Source organism: Mercenaria mercenaria, chromosome 4 (assembly GCF_021730395.1).
Source record: "Mercenaria mercenaria strain notata chromosome 4, MADL_Memer_1, whole genome shotgun sequence".
NCBI lineage: Eukaryota > Metazoa > Mollusca > Bivalvia > Venerida > Veneridae > Mercenaria > Mercenaria mercenaria.
In genome coordinates this window covers 41,813,177-41,828,248 of record NC_069364.1, presented here as the reverse complement: position 1 = coordinate 41,828,248, position 15,072 = coordinate 41,813,177, and the positions used below count along the sequence as shown (strand labels likewise).

Sequence of the window (15,072 nt, the reverse complement as noted above, 5' to 3'; positions counted from 1 at the left end):
GATCTCAAAGTGTGACCTTGACCTTTAAGCTAGGGTACTGGGTGTTGCGCATGACATGTCGTCTCATCATGGGAAACATTTGTGCCAAGTAATATTAAAATCCCTTCATGGATGGCAGAGTTATGGACGGGACAGGAAAAAAACTCTGTTGACCTTTGACCCCCAATTGTGACCTTGACCTTTGAGCTAGGGGTCCGGGATTTGCGCATGACACGTCGTCTCATCATGGGGAACACTTGTGCTAAGTAATATTAAAATCCCTTAATGAATGTCAGAGTTATGGACCGGACACGAAACAGACCCTGTTCATGCTATTTTAACATTTGACTGCTAAGTGTGACCTTGACCTTTGAGCTAGGGGTCTGAAAGTTGTGCATGACATATCGTCTTATTATGAGGTACATTTGTGCCAAGTAATATTAAAATCTCTTCATGGATGGGAGAGTTATGGACCGGACAGGAAAAAAGCCCTGTTGACCTTTGACCTCCAATTGTGACCTTGACCTTTGAGCTAGGGGTCCGGGATTTGCGCACGACACATCATCTCATCATGGGGAACATTTGTGCCAAGTAATACTAAAATCCCTTCAAGGATGGGAGAGTTGTGGACCGGACAGGAAAAAAGCCCTGTTGACCTTTGACCTCCTACTGTGGCCTTGACCTTTGAGCTAGGGGACTGGGTTTTGCGCATGACACGTCGTCTCATCATGGGGAACATTTGTGCCAAGTAATATTAAAATCCCTTCATGGATGACAGAGTTATGGACCGGACACGAAATTGCGGACGGACGGAATGACGGAATGACAGAATGACGGAAAGACGGAATGACGGAATGACGGAAAAGAGCATTCCTATAGTCCCCAAAACTGGTTTTCAACCAGTAGGGGACTAATAAGCTGTGTCAGAGTAAGCATTCAAATGCGCTCAAACATTTGTCTTAGATGGCATAATTCATACACAACACTGTACTGAAGCTCAGTTCTGGGCAATATATTCTGCAGTTTCAAAGATACTTTTCTTCATATCTCTGTTAGGAACTTGTGCTGTAAAGCAGACAAACTTTGATAGAAATAAAATAAAGAGTCAAACCTTGAGATACATGTAGATGTAGATCAGAGGCTTGTGTTAGCGGGAAATCTGTGTCCTGTGACTGTTCTGACTCTGTGTCTGACTGACTGTCCCTGTACAAATAGTGCAATTTATCTTAAAATCACCTATATATAGACTTTCATAAGCAATTTCCAATATAAACACTGAAACACTTTTGAAAAGTGGATCTACAGTCTAACCTGTGTTGAGCAGCCAGCTAAAGGAGCAGCATAATCTTGCTGCTAGAGAGAGGTTGGAATTATAACAGAAAGTCAATTTGGGAAGTAAGTTGAATGGCTGCTTAAGGAAAGTGGCTGCTTAATAGAGGTGACCACTCAGGCAGGTTCATCTGTATATGATAATACAAAGACACCTAAAGTGAAATCAAACATCAAATTTAATCAAGAGACATGAAAATTCAATGAAAATTAGGTTTTTCATACACTTCTATTGTCAATAACAGTGACCCTGACGCAACATTAACCCTACACTTGACATAACAGTGACAAAAGTGGTAAAAAAAACAAGCCCCCCAACGTAACTACAAATGCTTAACAACAGTCCTATAAATTCATGACTCTAAGTAACATGCTCTTTTAGATACACACAACTACAACTTATAGACCCTTAATGTAAACATGATATTAAGTCATGGGCGATAACTCTGGTCCTGCATAAAGAAATCCTCAACAAAATCCCAATCGCAAAACTTCACATACTGAATAATATTCCTATACAGTTTCATGGCTCTAGGTTTAATACTTCTTGAGATATAAGGAACACAAACTTTTAAGTCCTTTATGCATATGTTTGCCAAGTCAAGGGTAATAACTCTGGTCTGACTCAGTAAAATCCCAAACATAATCCCCAGTGCACAACTTCACATGCTGAATTACAATCAACAATACTGGAATCAGAGATACAGCAAAACCAAGTGTTTAGACCCTATTAGTTACCACTTTCCAACTTTCAAGGGTAAGGTTTTCATACACATTTTCTCACAAAACCACACGAACAATAAGGGGTCATTTACAAACCACAGGTACTTATCCTATGAAGTCTGACAATCATAAACCAAAGTGTTCTCCAGTTATTGATGAGAAACCAATTTCAGCCTCAATGTCTTTGTGACCTTGATCTTTGACCTACCAACTCCCAAAACAACAGTAAGTTTGTCTGCTGTAGGTCAAGGCTTTCTCCAGATATGGGCTGGTAATCGTTTTCAGTCCTAAAGTTACAGCAACTTTGACCCCCCCCACCCCCACCTTTAGAAAAAAAAAAGGTCATCAACTCATCAACTGACCTAAGGCAATCATCCTGCAAAGTTTGAACAAAGCAAGCCACAGCTTCTTTTCGTTACTGATCAAAAACCTAAATTCTAATTGCTTACAGACCAAGTGACTGGCAAACCAATCTACTAACCGATACACCATAAAACAAAAATTTGTACCCTCTTCTTCCACTTCTAAAGAAAGAGGGGGAATAAAATCGTAATTTTCAGAACAATGGTTAATTAAATTTGAAATAATCTTACATGTATGGCTGTAAATCCAGTAAAATCTGTTGGAGTCTTTCTCTTAGAATCATCTCACTTTCTGCCACTTCTATATCAACTCTTTCTGTATTAAGAGAAAACATCAGAAATTGATATATAAACATTAAACTGTCACAGTCACAAAGCTATCATGAAAATGTGAACCTTAAGTGAACTATTAAGTAGCTCTCAGGTTTTTTTTTCGGCCGTTTTTATAGCCGTTATTGGGCTATATTCCCAATGCCAAAAAGTATATATTTTTCCCAAAATTAGTGCAAAAAATTCCCAATCAACATTCTGAAGAAAAATTTCATCAAAATTGCACAAACATTGACCAAGTAGTGGACAATATTGTAATGGCAGTATGTTAAAGAGGTTGTACAATGTGAAACAAGTGTATGAGAAAGTACTTAAACACATCCTTACTATATCCTATGGGACTAAATATTTCCCAATTTGGAACATTTACCCGTCAAAATTCCCAATATTGGGGGTATAGGCTACGTTCCCAAATCAGAAAGAACAAGTGAATGAAGTATTGCCATGCAATACAAAGTCCCCTACTGGAAGGCACCTAATTTCCTCTACTGCAGTATAACATAATGAACTGATATCTGTCAATGATGTATAAACAATATTGTACTACATATACAATATGTTATAACAACACACTTGGATTAAAATGTGCATATATAAAAACCCACAGTTGTTTTCATATTGAATTTTTTTTGGCCGATTATAAAAATGTTATCATGTAAGTTATTTATAGTAACAACAAAGGGAAATTAATCTTAAAAAAAAAAAAAAAAAAAAAAATCTATATAATATAAGTCCACAAGAAACTCTTTACCAGGTAGAGATAGGTCAAAATACACCTAAAAATTGGATGTAACATGCATGCTGTACCACAGAAAAGTGGTCTCGATTTTTCTCTTCCACCAGTAATAAAAATTTTTTCAATAAAATCTATTTATAGTAACAACAAAGGGATGTAATTCTAAAAACAAGGGTGCCTCATGGTGGTGAACATTTGGTCCAAGTTACATCAAAATCCCTCCATGCATGAAGAAGAAATGTTCCGTACAAAGTCATTCTTGAATCTGACCTTTGACCTCTATGACCTTGACCTTAGACCTAGGGACCTGGTTCTTGCGCATGACATGTTGTCTCATCCAGGGGAATATTTGTGCCAACTGATATCTAAATCCTGCTTTGCATGACAAAGTTATAGACCGGAGAGGAAAAAAATCCTCTTGACCTTTGATCACAAAGTGTGACCTTGACCTTTAAGCTAGGGTACTGGGTGTTGCGCATGACACATCGTCTCATCATGGGAAACATTTATGCCAAGTAATATTGTAATCCCTTGATGGATGACAGAGTTCTGGATCGGACAGGGAAAAAACCTTATTGACCTTTGACCTCCAATTGTGACCTTGACCTTTGAGCTAAGGGTCTGGGCTTTGCGCATGACATGTTGTCTCATCATGGGGAACATTTGTGCCAAGTAATATTAAAATCCCTTCATGGATGGCAGAGTTATGGACGGGACAGGAAAAAAACTCTGTTGACCTTTGACCCCCAATTGTGACCTTGACCTTTGAGCTAGGGGTCTGGGATTTGTGCATGACATGTCGTCTATCACAGGGAACACTTGTGCTAAGTGATATTAAAATCCCTTAATGAATGTCAGAGTTATGGACCAGACACGAAACAGACCCTGCGCATGCCATGTTAACATATGACTGCTAAGTGTGACCTTGACCTTTGAGCTAGGGGTCTGACAGTTGTGCATGACACATCGTCTTATTATGAGGTACATTTGTGCCAAGTAATATTAAAATCCCTTCACAGATGGGAGAGTTATGGACCGGACAGGAAAAAAGTCTTGTTGACCTTTGACCTCCAACTGTGACCTTAACCTTTAAGCTAGGGGTCCAGGTTTTGCGCATGACACATCGTCTCCTCATGGGGAACATTTGTGCCAAGTAATATTAAAATCTCTTCATGGATGGGAGAGTTATGGACCGGACAGGAAAAAAGCCCTGTTGACCTTTGACCTCCAATTATGACCTTGACCTTTCAGCTAGGGGTCCAGGTTTTGCGCATGACACATCATCTCATCATGGGGAACATTTGTGCCAAGTAATACTAAAATCCCTTCAAGGATGGGAGAGTTGTGGACCCGACAGGAAAAAAGCCCTGTTGACCTTTGACCTCCAACTGTGACCTTGACCTTTGAGCTAGGGGTCCAGGTTTTGCGCATGACACGTCATCTCATCATGAGGAACATTTGTGCCAAGTAATATTACAAGAGGACCATGATGGTCCTGAATGGCTCACCTATCCCCACATGACCCAGTGTTGAACTGAGTATGACGTCGTTATTTCTATTATTTGACAAAGTGACCTAGTTTTTGAGCATATGTGACGTAGATATCATCAAGATAAAAAATTCTGACCAATTTTCATGAAGATCCATTGAAAAATATGACCTCTAGAGAGGTCACAATGTTTTTCTATTATTTGACCTAATGACCTAGTTTTTGAAGGCATGTGACCCACTTTTAAACTTGACCTAGATATCATCAAGGTGAACATTCTCACCAATTTTCATGAAGATCTCGTGAAAAATATGGCCTCTAGAGAGGTCAAAAGGTTTTTCTATTTTTCGACCTACTGACCTAGTTTTTGACCACACATGACCCAGTTACGAACTTGACCTAGATATCATCAAGCTGAACATTCTCATTAATTTTCATGAAGATCCATTGAGAAATATGGCCTCTAGAGACATCACAAGGTTTTTCTATTCTTAGACCTACTGACCTAGTTTTTGACTGCACGTGACCCAGTTTCGAACTTGACCTAGATATCATCAAGGTGAACATTCTGACCAATTTTCATGAAGATCTCTTGAAAAATATGGCCTCTAAAGAGGTCACAAGGTTTTTCTATTTTTAGATCTACTGACCTAGTTATTGACCCCACGTGACCCAGTTTTGAACTTGACCTAGATATCATCAAGGTGAACATTCTGACCAATTTTCATAAAGATCCCATGAAAAATATGGCCTCTAGGGAGGTCACAAAGTTTTTCTATTTTCAGACCTACTGACCTAGTTTTTGACCGCACGTGACCCAGTTTCAAACTTGACCTAGATATCATCAAGCTGAACATTCTGACCAATTTTCATGAAGATCCATTGAGAAATATGGCCTCTAGAGAGGTCACAAGGTTTTTCTATTTTTAGACCTACTGACCTAGTTTTTGATGGCACGTGACCCAGTTTCGAACTTGACCTAGATATCATCAAGGAGAACATTCTCACCAATTTTCATGAAGATCTCGTGAAAAATATGGCCTCTAGAGAGGTTACAAGGTTTTTCTATTTTTCGACCTACTGACCTAGTTTTTGACCCCACTTGACCCAGTTTCGAACTTGACCTAGATATCATCAAGTTGAACATTCTGACCAATTTTCATGAAGATCTTGTGTAATATATGGCCTCTAGAGAGGTCACAAGGTTTTTCTATTTTTAGACCTACTGACCTAGTTTTTGATGGCACATGACCCAGTTTCGAACTTGACCTAGATATCATCAAGGTGAACATTCTGACCAATTTTCATGAAGATCTTGTGAAATATATGGCCTCTAGAGATGTCACAAGGTTTTTCTATTTTTAGACCTACTGACCTAGTTTTTGACCGCACGTGACCCAGTTTCGAACTTGATTTAGATATCACCAAGGTGAACATTCTGACCAATTTTCATGAAGATCTTGTGAAAAATATGGCCTCTAGAGAGGTCACAAGGTTTTTCTATTTTTAGACCTACTGACCTAGTTTTTGACCGCACGTGACCCAGTTTCGAACTTGACCTAGATATCATCAAGGTGAACATTCTGACCAACTTTCATAAAGATCCCATGAAAAATGTGACCTCTAGAGTGGTCACAAGCAAAAGTTTACGGACGCACGGACGGACAACGGACGCTGCGTGATCACAAAAGCTCACCTTGTCACTTTGTGACAGGTGAGCTAAAAATCTCTTCATGGATGGGAGAGTTATGGACCAGACAGGAAAAAAGCTCTGTTGACCTTTGACCTCCAATTGTGACCTTGACCTTTGAGCTAGGGGTCCGCGGTTTGCGCATAACACATCATCTCATCATGGGGAACATTTGTGCCAAGTAATATTAAAATCCCTTCATGGATGACAGAGTTATGGACCGGACACGAAATTGCGGACGGACGGACAGACGGACGGACGGAATGACGGAAAAGTGCATTCCTATAGTCCCCGAAACTGGTTTTCAACCAGTAGGGGACTAAAAAACCCTGGCTCTGTTTGTAAAAGCACATGCCCAGCAAAATATCATTTACAGTTTAAATAGATATTCTAATGTGAAATATATAAAACACAGTTTAACTATCCTATAAACAAGAGGACCATGATGGTCCTGAATCGCTCACCTATCCCCACATGACCAAGTGTTGAACTGAGTATGACGTCGTTATTTCTATTATTTGACACAGTGACCTAGTTTTTGAGCACATGTGACCTAGATATCATCAAGATAAAAAATTCTGACCAATTTTCATGAAGATCCATTGAAAAATATGGCCTCTAGAGAGGTCACAAGCTTTTTCTATTATTTGACCTAATGACCTAGCTTTTGAAGGCACGTGACCCACTTTTAAACTTGACCTAGATATCATCAAGGTGAACATTCTCACCAATTTTCATGAAGATCTCGTGAAAAATATGGCCTCTAGAGAGGTCACAAGGTTTTTCTATTTTTCGACCTACTGACCTAGTTTTTGACCGCACATGACCCAGTTACGAACCTGACCTAGATATCATCAAGCTGAACATTCTCACCAGTTTTCATGAAGATCCATTGAGAAATTTGGCATCTAGAGAAGTCACAAGGTTTTTCTATTTTTAGACTTAATGACCTAGTTTTTGAACCCACGTGACCAAGTTTCGAACCTGACCTAGATATCATCAAGGTGAACATTCTGACCAATATTCACGAATATCTCATGAAAAATATGGCCTCTAGAGAGGTCACAAGGTTTTTCTATTTTTAGATCTACTGACCTAGTTTTTGACCCCACGTGACCCAGTTTCGAACTTGATCTAGATATCATCAAGGTAAACATTCTGACCAATTTTCCTGAAGATCCATTAAAAAATATGGCCTCTAGAGAGGTCACAAGGTTTTTCTATTTTTAGACCTACTGACCTAGTTTTTGACCGCACGTGACCCAGTTTCAAACTTGACCTAGATATCATCAAGGTGAACATTCTGACCAATTTTCATGAAGATCCATTGAGAAATATGGCCTCTAGAGAGGTCACAAGGTTTTTCTATTTTTAGACCTACTGACCTAGTTTTTGATCCAACATGACCCAGTATCGAACTTGACCTAGATATCATCAAGGTGAACATTCTGACCAATATTCATGAAGATCTCATGAAAAATATGGCCTCTAGAGAGGTCACAAGGTTTTTCTATTTTTAGATCTACTGACCTAGTTTTTACCCCCATGTGACCCAGTTTCGAACTTGACCTAGATATCATCAAGGTGAACATTCTGGCCAATTTTCATGAAGATCCATTGAGAAATATGGCCTCTAGAGAGGTCAAAAGTTTTTCTATTTTTAGACCTAATGACCTAGTTTTTGACCCCACGTGACCCAGTTTCGAACTTGACCTAGATATCATCAAGGTGAACATTCTGACCAATATTCATGAAGATCTCATGAAAAATATGGCCTCTAGAGAGGTCACAAGGTTTTTCTATTTTTAGATCTACTGACCTAGTTTTTGACCCAACGTGACCCAGTTTCGAACTTGACCTAGATATCATCAAGGTGAACATTCTGACCAATTTTCATGAAGATCTTGTGAAATATATGGCCTCTAGAGAGGTCACAAGGTTTTTCTATTTTTAGACCTACTGACCTAGTTTTTGATGGCACGTGACCCAGTTTCAAACTTGACCTAGATATCATCAAGGTGAACATTCTGACCAACTTTCATAAAGATCCCATGAAAAATGTGACCTCTAGAGTGGTCACAAGCAAAAGTTTACGGACGCACGCACGCACGGACGGACGGACGGACGGACGACGGACGACGGACGCCGCGCGATCACAAAAGCTCACCTTGTCACTTTGTGACAGGTGAGCTAAAAATTAGCATGACATATTTTCTACCTAAAACACAATTTTATGGATAAAAGCGTTTCTAAATTGGAAAAATCTTACATACATCTGGAGGTGTGCAGCATTAATGACTTACTTGACTTTGTGTACATTAATTTGTGGCACATTAAGTCGATTAATGGCTTATTTATGTTTTAAATATGTAAAAGTGACATAGTTTTATCAAATCCTCAAAGTTAGACTGTTTTAATATAAAGTTCTACCTTGTGATTCTGGTGGTGCAATATCTGTTGACTCGCCGCGATCTTGTCTTCTCTGGCGTTCATCTTCCCATAATGCAGCAAGGCCAGGATTTGTACCAATGTTAGCTACAAGTGGAAAATATATACAATAAAGATAATTACCCAAATAGAGACTTAATATATTACTCTGTTTTGTTCATTTGTTTTTGATGAGTTTTACACCGCAAACAACCTGAAGCAGGTCATATGATTTTCCAGATTTTAACGGTGAAGACCCCAAGTGCGTTTTCAGGCATTTTTTCCAACACAGGTCTTGTCCAGAGTTTGAACTCGTGGTCCTTTAATTTAGTCTTGTACACTACGTACTTAGGACCATAAATGGCAAATACTCAATGTGTCATAACTCTGCGTCTGTATCAAAGAAATATGTCACAATCTTTGCAAATAAAACAATGATAATGCAAAAAGAAAATTTTAAGTTTATATATCAGTGTCTTAATTTCCAACAAAAACAAAAACAAATATGGACCCAGGATATAGCAAAAGGAAGACTTAAGTGAAAGACACTTTTCCCATTAGAGCACAAAGAGGATTAACCCTTAGGCTGCTGCAGGCGAATTTAACAGCCTTTGCAAACAGCTTGGAACCAGATCAGACGCCGATTAAATCGGCGTCTGATCAGGTTCCAAGCTGTTTGCTACTCTGACAATATTTCTTCCAATTTTGGAGCAAACTGAATGAACTTTACAATTTTAGCAGACCACATTTCCTGCAGACGACAATTTATCTAGCATGCTAAAGGTTAATTAACAGAATCCTTATTTTAACCAGGAGTTAAAGATTTAACTTTCAGCCTGTTGGTGACAAGTGATTCTGCACAACCGTGCGGGCTGATCATGGTCTGCAACTGTTCGCTATTCGGTCAGTAAATTTTCAGTGAATACCCTTTCGAATAATAAATGGTACTGCCCAAACTGAATGATGGACCAGTCCATTATCGAAATTTAGCAGGGTAAGGTTTAAGGTTACAGACTTGTAATGTCAATTGGTTATATCTGTTTATATACATTTCATTTTCTCTGTATGTGATTTTGGCATTTTCTGGTTGTCACCGAAACCACTGCTTGTATGAGCTATATTTATGGCCTTATTCTGATGAAATAACAGACAAGAATATGAAATCGCACAGACATTGCCTACTGCCATTAACGGTCCACCATCCTAGCAAGTGCAGAATAACCAGAATGTCTCGGTACAAAATCATCCTACTGTGGCCAATAGCCGGACAGTTTTTCATATTTTTCCTTCCTTATTTTCTCAGGAGATATTAAACACAAAAGAAGCTCACACTGCATAAACTTCAGCTCTTACTGCATCCAAAAATGTTATCTGCACCATGTACTAACATACTGTACACGAGTTTCCCGGGGGCTCAAATAGGGTAAAAAAAATAAGACAAAAAATTCTCTAAGTGGTAAACCACTAGCTAGACAAATATTTTGATAACAAATTGCTGTTATTTTGAGACTGAAATAACTAATCTAAATATCTGTATGCATTTCTTTATCAATAATCTTTACAACAAATTACATTAAAGTTAAAAGCAGCTACGAAAGCAAAAAACAAGCCCACTTAAAAATTTCATCTTGCACGAGTTCTTGAGCAGTCCTGCATTTTATGTAATTAATACCATGAAACTAAAAGAAACCAATGTCATCAGCACAAATGGAATGTACAGTTTAATTCTTTCTTCCCAACTTGATACCTCAATACTACACAAGAAAAATGTTATTTGCATGCCTAATTGAGAGCGGAAGTTGAATTTCAAATTCAGGAGAGGTACCATAATAGAACTAAACATCAATACAGTCTTATGGAAAGGGATCTTATCCACACACAAAAGAACAAAACATAAGGATGATCTTGATAAAAGGACTGAGTGAATAATGTCTAAATAAAGCGATTATTACATGTGTCTGACACTGGTCCTGTTCATATACTGTTTCTAAACCAGGATATAAAAATCTATCAACAACATCTGTGTAAGACAGCTGTTGCTAAACAATATTATCCTTAATAAAGAGTGTTACATTCAACATAACTAGGTGTTTTACAATTAACAAGAATACTGCAGATGTTAGCAAAATTTCTATTTCCATTCAAGTTTTAGAAAATATTTTACAACTACAAACAATGATTGCAAATGGTCTGCCACTGCATCCAAGTACTGTTGTTTATATGTCATGGTAGTTAAGGCATATGGCCACTTTCTATGTATAAAATTGGGGAGGAACACATTGTTTCAGTAACTGGCTTGTTAAATACCCAATTTTTTCCAAACCAGCTGGATAGCTTCTTTACATGTCCAAAGTGGGGTTTAAAACCCACAGCAGGGGGAGACAAGTGATTCAAAGTGACCTGAAAGGGTTTAGAACCCACAGGAGAGGGAGACAAGTGATTCAAAGTTGGCAACCTGAAAGGGTTTAGAACCCACAGCAGGGGGAGACAAGTGATTCAAAGTTGGCGACCTGAAAGGGTTTAGAACCCACAGCAGGGGGAGACAAGTGATTCAAAGTTGGCGACCTGAAAGGGTTTAGAACCCACAGCAGGGGGAGACAAGTGATTCAAAGTTGGCGACCTGAAAGGGTTTAGAACCTACAGCAGGGGGAGACAAGTGATTCAAAGTTGGCGACCTGAAAGGGTTTAGAACCTACAGCAGGGGGAGACAAGTGATTCAAAGTTGGCGACCTGAAAGGGTTTAGAACCAACAGCAGGGGGAGACAAGTGATTCAAAGTTGGCGACCTGAAAGGGTTTAGAACCTACAGCAGGGAGAGACAAGTGATTCAAAGTTGGCGACCTGAAAGGGTTTAGAACCCACAGCAGGGAGAGACAAGTGATTCAAAGTTGGCAATCTGAAAGGGTTTAAAACCCCCATAAGGGAGAGACAAGTGATTCAAAGTTGGCGACCTGAAAGGGTTTAGAACCTACAGCAGGGGGAGACAAGTGATTCAAAGTTGGCGACCTGAAAGGGTTTAGAACCCACAGCAGGGGGAGACAAGTGATTCAAAGTTGGCAATCTGAAAGGGTTTAGAACCCACAGCAGGGGGAGACAAGTGATTCAAAGTTGGCGACCTGAAAGGGTTTAGAACCCACAGCAGGGGGAGACAAGTGATTCAAAGTTGGCGACCTGAAAGGGTTTAGAACCCACAGCAGGGGGAGACAAGTGATTCAAAGTTGGCGACCTGAAAGGGTTTAGAACCTACAGCAGGGGGAGACAAGTGATTCAAAGTTGGCGACCTGAAAGGGTTTAGAACCTACAGCAGGGGGAGACAAGTGATTCAAAGTTGGCAACCTGAAAGGGTTTAGAACCCACAGCAGGGAGAGACAAGTGATTCAAAGTTGGCGACCTGAAAGGGTTTAGAACCTACAGCAGGGGTTCCATTTGACCCGGGACCCCTGGTCCGGACCCGGAAGATTTTCAAAAGACGCTCAAAGGACCCGGCATGATGATTGCCTGTGCGTCACTCGGGACCCGGAGACATTTTCCTTTGATAATCCTTCCTCTTATCAGTCATTTCTCACAGTAAAACTATGTCCACGATAAACACGTGTATTCAAAATAAACACTCGCGGTCATGCCCTCCTGCCTTTGATCTTCTGCTTAATCCCGCCCTTAATGCTGTGGACATGCCACTTTTTCTTTATCAGCAAGTTACGTCACGGCGAGTGCACATAGGTAATGAGAATCAATGAAGTGTTAATGAGCTGCATACTCACTCTCTTGCACACCGGTTACATTAGCATTCATTGTATGGGTGAGGAACGAACGACAACTCTGTATGGAGATTGCCTGCATACTGTCAAAAAAGGCGCCAATTATTAAATTATCGTAATTAAGCGACCAGCTGATTACCGAACATATGAAAAGTGTCCTGCAAGATTTCTTCATGCAAACTTTAAATTAGACCATTGTTTAATGATCGTACCTTAAGGTAGTTCTGCACGTTTGGATCGAAATTATTTCTACAATGTAGAATTTGATAAAACTTTGATTTTTCTAAACTTCAGAATATACCTAGAAAATTCAGCAAATAAAAAGGATAGGGTCGTGTGCTTGATTTTCTGCTAGACTGATTTGAAAAATTTGGACCTCACGCAATTTTTCATAATGGGAGTCTATGGGAAAATAGCAATTTTAATAACATTTTCGCGAATAGAAAATTTTCTACAATGTAGATTTCAATGAAAGTTCTCACAGTCGTAAATAAATATATGGCCTATAATACAGTGAAATAAAATGTATAGGTCCGTGTGCTTATTTCTGAGATATTTGGCCATGATTAAAGTGAACCGCCTATTTGAAGCTAATTTAAAGAAATTATTTTGACTTATTTAACGTGTCAGATGTTTTAATATCATATTTTAACTTTAGAAAGATAGAGACTGTTACAATTTAATAAATTTATTCACAGGTTGCCTTTAATTCATAAAATGATTTTCATTTCCGTACGTCGAATCCAGGCTTTACTCTACGTTTTCCGGATAAATGACGTTACGCCATCACTTCCGGTATATCAAACGTGCAGAACTACCTTAATTTCAACAAGAAAATCCACAAATTTAAATGAATTTGGAAAGCAAAAATAAGTTTAGAATGTCCGTTCACGATTCTAATTAACACCCGATGACATATGCAATTTTTCCAAAATTCACTACACAAGAGGGCCAAGATGGCCCTAGGTCGCTCACCTGAGAAACACACCATAACAGCTAGTGTAAACATGTTTGACCTAATTATTTCATGGAAAAAAATATTCTGACCAATTATCATTAAAATTGGAGCAAAATATCTTGAGTATAAATAAGTATTTTCTTTGATTTGACCTAGTGACCTAGTTTTTGACCCCAGACTACCCCTATTCGAACTTGACCTAGATTTCATCAAGCCAACCATTCTGACCAAATTTTATGAAATCCAGTGTAAAATGCAGTCCCTATTGCATACCCAAGGTTTTTCCTTGATTTGACTTAGTGACCTAGTTTTTAAACCCAGATGACTCGTATTTGAACTTGACCTAGATTTCATCAATGCTATCATTCTGACAAAATTTCATGAAGATCAGTTGAAAAATACAGCCGCTATCGCATACACAAGGTTTTTCTTTGATTTAACCTAGTGACCTACTTTTTGACCCAGATAACCCATAATTAAACTTGACCTAGATTACATCAAGGCAATCATTCTGACCAAATTTCATGAAGATTAATTGAAAAATACAGCCTCTATCGCATACACAAGGTTTTTCTTTGATCTGACCTAGTGACCTACTTTTTCAGTCCGATGACCCATAATCAAACTCAACATAGATTTAATCAAGGCAATCATTCTGAGGAAATTTCATGAATATCAATTGAAAAATACAGCCTCTATCGCATACATAAGGTTTTTCTTTAATTTAACCTAGTGACCTACTTTTTGACCTCAGATGACCCATATTCAAACTCGACCTAGATTTCATCAAGGCAATCATTCTGACTTAATTTCAGGAAGATCAATCGAAAAATATAGCCTCTATCGCATACACAATGTTTTTCTTAGATTTGACCTGGTGACCTAGTTTTTGACCCCAGATGACCCATATTCAAACTTGACCTATTGTTCATCAATGCAATCATTCTGACCAAATGTCATGAAGATCAATTGAAAAATACAGCCTCTATCGCATACACAAGGTTTCTCTTTGATTTGACCTAGTGACCTAGTTTTTCACCCCAGATGACCCATTTTCGACCTCAGCCTAGATTTCATCAAGGCAATCATTCTGACCAATATTCATGAAGATTAATTGAAAAATACAGCCTCTATCGCATACACAAGGTTTTTCTTTGATTTGACCTAGTGACCTAGTTTTTGACCCGAGATGACCCATTTTCAAACTCGGCCTAGATTTCATCAAGGTTATCATTCTGACTAATATTCATGAAGATTGATTGAAAAATACAGCCTCTATCGCATACACAAGG

The 15,072-nt window shown here is 38.7% G+C and overlaps 1 protein-coding gene across 2 annotated transcripts in view; it reads right to left on the bottom strand.

Annotated features, from left to right (window-relative positions):
* Nucleotides 1-15,072, bottom strand: part of LOC123552830 (uncharacterized) — a 98,483-nt gene that overhangs the window by 44,412 nt on the left and 38,999 nt on the right. For both annotated transcript variants that reach the window (XR_008370572.1, XM_053541011.1), the window contains exons 9-11: nt 9,069-9,173; nt 2,625-2,709; nt 1,091-1,182 (exon numbers count right to left, since the gene is read on the bottom strand). Coding sequence is in view for 1 of the 2 variants with exons in the window: in XM_053541011.1 (XP_053396986.1) it covers nt 1,091-1,182; nt 2,625-2,709; nt 9,069-9,173 (282 nt within the window). In the remaining variant the exon portion in view is untranslated. The remainder of the gene's footprint in view (nt 1-1,090; nt 1,183-2,624; nt 2,710-9,068; nt 9,174-15,072) is intronic.